This window comes from Gadus macrocephalus, chromosome 12 (assembly GCF_031168955.1).
Source record: "Gadus macrocephalus chromosome 12, ASM3116895v1".
NCBI lineage: Eukaryota > Metazoa > Chordata > Actinopteri > Gadiformes > Gadidae > Gadus > Gadus macrocephalus.
This window is the reverse complement of record NC_082393.1, coordinates 23,435,831-23,443,258: the sequence shown is the minus strand read 5'-3', so window position 1 is coordinate 23,443,258 and position 7,428 is coordinate 23,435,831. Positions and strand designations below refer to the sequence as shown.

At 42.8% G+C, this 7,428-nt stretch overlaps 1 protein-coding gene across 1 annotated transcript; it reads left to right on the top strand.

Annotated features, from left to right (window-relative positions):
• The first annotated feature begins 1,164 nt into the window (after positions 1-1,164).
• On the top strand, positions 1,165-7,236 carry haus5 (HAUS augmin-like complex, subunit 5). Its single transcript, XM_060067825.1, has 19 exons — positions 1,165-1,632; positions 1,723-1,785; positions 1,939-1,971; positions 2,088-2,112; positions 2,323-2,455; positions 2,868-3,027; positions 3,130-3,223; positions 3,487-3,578; positions 3,677-3,731; positions 3,850-3,977; positions 4,088-4,169; positions 4,450-4,604; positions 4,900-5,062; positions 5,219-5,299; positions 5,495-5,640; positions 5,764-5,860; positions 6,161-6,299; positions 6,592-6,724; positions 6,965-7,236. Exons 1-19 carry the CDS (start codon positions 1,535-1,537, stop codon positions 7,065-7,067), a joined length of 1,980 nt encoding a protein of 659 aa, XP_059923808.1. The 5' UTR covers positions 1,165-1,534; the 3' UTR covers positions 7,068-7,236.
• The last annotated feature ends 192 nt before the right edge of the window (positions 7,237-7,428 follow it).

Sequence of the window (7,428 nt, the reverse complement as noted above, 5' to 3'; positions counted from 1 at the left end):
AGCATTAATATATTTTCCTCCCACGTGACTTGAATGCGGCTGTGTCCAGACGCGTCTCCTTGGCAACGAATATGGCATTTCCGTGTTTTCATTTGACACGTCGACGTCATCTTCCTTTCAAAAATACCGTCCAGGCATCGTAGGTTATGTCATAACCAGCAGCTAACTGTTGGTATCCAACTCCATTTACAGCATCTTAACCATATTCTTCATTCTGAGTAGAATCTAATTCCAAGAATTCCGCTTGTCTTTCCTGTTGTTCGGTGTTTGGTGCGTCATCTTCAGGGGCCGTTGTCTTTGTTAGTACACCTTAAAGCCACATGATTCCATTAACTGAGGCTAGTTATACATTAGGGGGGAAAAACACCAGCATTAGAGGACCTTTACTCCAAATACATAATTAATCTGCCAATATATCACATCAGTCTGCAAGCATCTGTTTCACATTTGCAGCGCATGCCATTTTGAGACTATAGTATACCCTTTACTCACACACCTTGGTGTCAATTTTTAGATTACATATCCCATCCCAAACAAATAAAAAAAAAGCATAAACCATCAATTTTTTTACCACAGAAACAGCACTGCTTGGTGGAATACCAGCCCTTGTCTCTCTTGCGTGAACCAGCCTTATCTCAACCCAGCCCTCTGCTATGGGTTAGGGTTAGGGTATATACATTGTCGATGAACCCCACGATGGTGAGGCCATCGTTACAGATGCTGGAGATGAAACGCTTTGCTTCTGGAATGTGTTCAGCAAAACAAGGTTGACCAAGGTGAGTGCGTGTCCTTGCATGAGCAACCGTTGTACATTATGGAAATCTGTCATTTCTAGTCAGATGCTGTGAATGAAGACATATTGGGGCATACATGTTTCAGTGTGGTAAACGATTGATTTGGTTGGCTGATGTGTACCACATTCACCTAAGCATGGCGGCTATGAAATGAAAGTAAGCTTAAATAAATATTCGACCAGATCCACTTGGCATTGACACTTATTAACGAATTAAAGTATAATGGCCTCGAGGATTAATAGTCCAAATACCAATGTACTGCAGTAAATTTAGTTTTTAGTATTTATGAGTAAAAGGTGCAGACTGGTTTGATTGGTCGCTGTTGGTTGATTGGTTTGATAGGTCGCTGTTTACGTATTTTCTTTGTAACAAATAGCCAAGGAAAGCCGGTGCAGGGGAGAGGTTTGAGCAGGTGGCGGCGCTGCTGACTCCTTTCGTTCCGTACCGGAAATGCATACCGGAAATGTCGTGGAGCGGGAAATTAAAATTCGTAGACGGTTGTGTCAAATTGCGTTGCATTTCAAAAACAAAGAATCCAACTTTCCTAGCATACTTATTCTTACTCAGGGACGATGTAATCGGCAAAGGTGAGCTTCTGAGCTTCTGTGTGTCTTCCACAGAAACTGATGTAGGTAACCGTCAGTAGGGACATACGCTTCCGTAAACAAACGGTCCTACCCTTCTGCACCGAAACGTTAACGTTACCCGAAAATATAGTAGGTGGACTTTAGTTTGCCAGAATGGGGGATGGCAATCTTGTGAAGGAATTGAAGAGATGGGCAACCAAGGAGTTTAATTTACCTTCACAGAGCCTTCCTAATGACGGCTATTTCAAGACGTGAGTATAATTATAGTGGTCCCTTTTGATTCGTCTCCTTCAAGTCCATTAAATCAAGTCATATCTTTAACAATGTGGTTCATCATACAGTCTCTGTGTGGGGTCAGGCGCATCCATATGGAAATATATGGTCCAACATGTATATCAACAGAGGTACGTCTTTAACTGGTTTACTTCGCTACTTATTGTACTGCTTACTGCTCTGTTTACTTTTTGGCAGGTGTCTTGTCAGTAATGGAGTTGATTCATCAAGTATTTGATTAAGTGATGTTTAAGTCTTCTCTTTTATTTTCATTTGTTTTCCAGGAATGTCCGGATCATGCGTGGCAATCTTCAATGGTATCCTTTCCATCATTAAAACCATGACATGTTTATTTGGGCTGTAACGTTGAATGTTTTGCCATGCATGACATTCTAATTTCCAACCACATTTTCTTGACATTCCTCTCTTCAAGGTACAAAGTGCTTCAAGACAAGGAGGTATGTACAAAGAGGCTCAATCATCCAATGATCTCGATCACTACTGTTTTGATTTGGTCTTACTTTTACTAGTCAACATACTCAAATACTACATACTCATACACCATGTTATTTCTCCCAGGTGTTAAGCGAAGCTTGTCCCATAATGGCTTTGTTGCGCATTTGTTTATTTTTCTAATCGTCCTTTCTATGCTTCTATTACCTGCTTAGCTGAAGCAGGTGGAGGGCCAGAGTGATTCTGCTAAGCGGCGAGAGCTCCAGGAACAGATAGAGCAGCTGAAAGCGGACCTCGGACACCTGGACTCTCAGATCAGCGCCACTGAAGAGCAGCTTGCCACAGAGGGTAATGCTTTATGATGGAGGAAATGCTACCACAGTATCTTCACTTCTCTAAAATCACTTAGTTCTTCAAAATAATGTGAGGATTTCAATCTAGCTCGATGAACAGTAGGGAGAGAACCGGCACTTTTGTTTCCTACATTTCTATGCTGAGATGAATAAATTATATCATATCTTATTACAATAGTTAGCCTTTTTTCATTCTACGTATAGCTTTAATAAGTATAGCTTTCCGTCGAATTGTGATGTCTCATATTTTAATTTTTTAATTTTTCATTTTCTATCTGTATAATTTCAAATGCAGTTCATTTTCCTGAGAACAAGCCCGTTCAGTACAGTCTCTTCTGAGCCTCTACCGTCTGTGATTTTGAGGCGGTCCGACGTGTCCTTGATGAGTGTGTTGTGACGTTGGACAGAGCGGTCTATCGGCCGTACCTGGGTCCAGGTGGAGGAGGCAAATCTCAGGGAGCTGCTGCTGCAGGCCTTCAGGCGGCGCTGCTCCGGGAACCGGCAGACTCTGACCCAAGACGTCCTCAAGATCAGCAGACACAGCAAGACCCTGGAGCAGTTGGCCAGGTCAGTGACCACCATGCTACCACTCACAGAAAACACTGCGGCTAATTACGTTGCATTTAAATTCTGTTCAAGAAACGATGTGTGTGTGTGTTTAAATTGCAGAAAGGCTGAGGTTGAAGTGTTGTTTGGGAGTGACTCATCAAACACGCGTGCAGACCAACATGGGTCCAACATTACAGCGGAGGCCCAAGTCCTGGTAATGCATGTCCAACTCCCAGATCAACTTAATTGATACATAGCCAAAAGGTTTCCTAATGGATACCAATTACGTGCAAAATTGGCTCTCGTAGACAATAAAGTCTTAAAATGCTCTTAATGTATATTTACTGACTTTAACAACAAACCACATCTGGCCACACGTCTCTGTACGACGGCGCTGGACTATTCCCATGAATCAGAATATTTTATTCTAATAGATTCTAGGTCTGCCTTCTTAACTTGTTTCTCCTCTCCTCCCAGCGGGATGTTAGAGTGCTTCGTGACCACAGGGTTGACTTCTTCCAGTCTCTACAGGAGAGTGAACTGAAGACGGCGCCCTCTGCTGTCTCACAGTAAGAACTGCGGAGGACATCATAGTATGCTGATATATATATTTTTCTTATTTATCTCTTTCCAGTGCTAAATCAATCTCCTCTCCTCTGTTCCACAGTATGTCCCGTGAACAAAGGACTGTGGTTTTCCAGTATTGGTTGAGTAACGTAGAGGTATGGGTTCTAGATTCCTTGCACGTGAGTGACCATACATTTTTATGCATTAGTGCTATGAGCCACGTGACTACTGCTTCGCTTACTTTCCAATGGGTTTTCTCTTTTATATTTATAGAAGCTGCTTAGTTCTTATCCGTCAAACCAAGTGCTTTCAGCGATGCAGGTCTTAGCCTCCGGACAACAAAGAGAGTTGGAGGAGAAGATGGCCTCTCTGGACGTCACTCAGGATGTGTCGGCTCTTCGGTACATTAATCTGACGTAATCGTCTGTTAAATAAATATTTAAAATGGATGGTAATTAAAAAATGTGTTGTTGCCGTTTCTGTGTTTCTCTAAACTTTTTACTATTTTTAGGTTCCGCTATGAAAGCAACCAACTGCTAGACATCTCGAGGGCAGAGGAAGAAGAGTTACCCCCTGTTAAGCATTTACTGCAGGTGCTATATCTATCTACATTATATATCATCGATATCCCGAATGCAGAAAAACACTTGCACTTGCAAATTACACATTCTCAGTGAGTGCATCTAAGGATTAACCATGCACTGACATTAAGAGCGACAAATGTGAAGGAAGATCAGGTGATCGTTGACACTCTATACAGTCTTTAAATTAATTGAAGTCGTATTTAAAAAAATAAATAAAAATTGGTCAGAACTTGTCCTAAACCACTGGGCTGCCAAAGTTTTCCCTCAAGATAAGTGTCTGTGATTGCAGGACGCGTGGGATGGCGTTGGGAACGGTTACACAGAGTTGACCCAGACTCGCCTGAGGATCCAGAAGCTGCAGACCCAACTACAGGTCCACCAGGGAGAGGCTGAGCAGGAGGTGTCTGTTCTGGGGGATGAGCTCCGCGTCCAATCCCCTGCACTGTGAGTACATGCACAGCCCGCTCTGTCCCCGGGATGTTCACAGCTAGATGGTACCGTTTCTCAGTTGTGAACAGAATCAATGTGCTGAATTGGTCTCGTTAATGTGGGACGGCCCTTTGTTCAAAGCTAAAGTTTTGTCGACAAGGTGAAAACAAATTTCATCCTCCATGATTGTCCTAATTTGCTATAGTCATCGTTCATTATAGCTGAAGACACCAGAATGGATCTCAGGCCCCACAGGCCTAATATTTCCTCTCTAATGTTTGCTGTGTATTGTCCTTGAATTCCCTCCCAGTTCAGTGTTTCAGCTTGAACTCAAATGTGAGATGCAAACAGCGGCCACGGACTACATCAGAGACCGCTGTCTGCAGTATGATCAGCAAGCAAGGAGTCGGCAGGAGGCTCTTCGAAACCTCCGGAACCAGTGGCAGAGCATCTTGGACTTCAGGAGACTTGTGGTGAGGAAGCAAGCAGGACAAAGAACCAGATCTTCCACCACCCTTCTGAACTTATCTCTGAATCGATCTTTTGGGTTTGGAGTCCTGTGATGTTACGTCTCGAAATGCCGTGCGATTGGTATGACATGGTGAATATATCTCTCTTCCTCTACACAGGATGCCAGGCAGGAGGGGATCAGAGGTCTCATTAAGGGGAACTCCACAACTAAGGCTGATCTGATCCGTCTGCACAAAGAGGTGTGAATTGATTTATTAATCCGTCTAGCATAGAGGGTGTTAAGAGGAAGAAGAAATTAAATGTAATGTTATCCTCTATTTTTGTAGTGATGTGTTGGGTATCTGTTTTAAATAGCATGTGAATGTTTATCTTATGTGTATGTCATTAATAGTGACATACAAACTCTAAAGTTCCTTTGGTCTCTTTGGATTCAGTTGGGGAAATTTGTTCAAGACGAGCTGATGCCTCAGTTTGTTGAGGTTATCACTGCAGCCAGCAAGCTACGAAACTGCATTTCCCAGGAGGCCAGGCAGTTTGGAGGCGTTTCACTTTCTGCTCTGGACCGAAGGACTGTTGAGGAGTAAGCAATAGTTCCGCTGTAGTTGTTTTATAAGTTTGTGTACTTAGGTTGGCTGTGTTATTATGATATATATTTTTTTTCTTTTGTGGATTTTGATACTTTTTTTAAATGCATTTGTTTCAGAGTCGAAAGGATCCCTGCATCATGTTTGTCCATCTATCGTTTGCAGTCTCCTTCCTTCCACAGCTTGTGCCAGAGCTTGTCATTTCCCCTCTTCAGGGTAAGATAACATCGTTCCAAATTAACTTTTAACCCCCTAGTGGCTGTTTCTTGCTGGTTCTCTGGCCGTCACAGTGCATGATCCAAATTGTATGGTGTTGGCTAGGGGGCGTTCGTCTTCTAGCTGAAAGGTACCGGGTTTGATCCCCAATAGCCGCACCCAGATCCAAAACCCCTTCCGGCTCCTTAACGACCTGTACCTGAAGTCCCATGGAGTTGCTTCTGGTAAAAGCACCTGTTTAAAGGAGTTAATCGTAGTTGGGTTGAACTCTTCCTCTCTTCCTCTCTTCCTCTCCGGTAGGCTCCAGAGGAGTTGTGCGCTCAGGCGCGCTCCCAAGACTTTGAGCTGCGATTTCTGCGCCAGCTGTTGCGCCACCACAACACCAGTTTGCACAAAGTACAGAAACGAGTGGAGCTGTTGCACGCACCTGACCAGAAAGGTGGGTATAGCCAAGACGACACGTGCAGACATTGTCGACATTGTTCAAACCTATTTCGTTGATGTGTTGTATTTTGTTAACCCAAAATGGGAAATGGAGGTGTCGAAGCATACCAGTGATGCTGTAATAAGACGGGCGAAACCATTCAAAGAGATGCACACTTTAACATATGAGTAATTTGAGTATGTATTTTTGTGTGTTATAGTATGTACAAATACTGAGGAAGAATGCACTTGAGTCTCCACTCAACATTATTATTAAAGTGTTTTCAAATGCTGTCTCCTCTACACAGCCCTGCTGGCTAAAGTCACAGAAGAAGATCAGAAGCTTTTGAAGACTATGGTGCCAAGGTCCAGAGAGCTGGCCCATCGTTGCACCAAGGGCTTGTCCTACTGCAACCAGGTCAAACTGGACATCAATCACTGGTCGGTCAATATACCTATTTGAATATCCCCAAATTACTTTGACTTGTACATATTACTTGACTTCATTGTGATTATATATTAATAATAATAATAATACATAGCTTTTATATAGGTTTAATCCTAAAATACAAGGTTTACAAACATGCGTTTTAGATTCAGACCCTTTTTTGACTGTTTCGTTTTTTGCCATCTGCAGATGTTTTCTTAATGTCTCCATGGGCTCTATTGTGTCCCTAATAGGTGGGATCAGCCAGCAAAGAATGTCCTTCCTCAACTTCAGAAAGGTGAACTGACTCTTCAGCAGTGGCTTCAGAGGTGGAAAATAGCAGCAGAAACCACATAGCGTTTACCAAACCCAAGTTTGGAGAGCTACGTCTCCTGATTACCGAACGGCTGCTTGGAAGAGCCGATGGATGTCATATGACGACATGAAGACTTTGTTTCGCGAAATTCACAATTCAGGACCGAATTATTAACCATCATTTTTCACCGCAATAAACGTTTTAATCTTCGTCACTCTCCCTTTGTGTTGTTTTTTTCAATGTCGTGGGGGGAAACTGGCTTAATTACCGTATGTCGATTCAATGACTATTTACCGTTGTTTTGCTGCAATGACATTGGTTATGGGTTAAGACTAAGAGAACGGCTAAATGTTGCTTTTTGATGGAGTAGCGTTTCTTTGTAGCATTGAAGGGGGTGTGGAG

Bases quoted from the DNA above. Each gene is read 5' to 3' on its own strand.
- haus5 (XM_060067825.1), top strand. From the start codon at position 1,535: ATGGGGGATGGCAATCTTGTGAAGGAATTGAAGAGATGGGCAACCAAG. The intron at 3,224-3,486 runs GTAATGCATGTC...CTCTCCTCCCAG, and splicing joins CAGCGGAGGCCCAAGTCCTG to CGGGATGTTAGAGTGCTTCG. The intron at 3,732-3,849 runs GTATGGGTTCTA...TTATATTTATAG, and splicing joins ATTGGTTGAGTAACGTAGAG to AAGCTGCTTAGTTCTTATCC.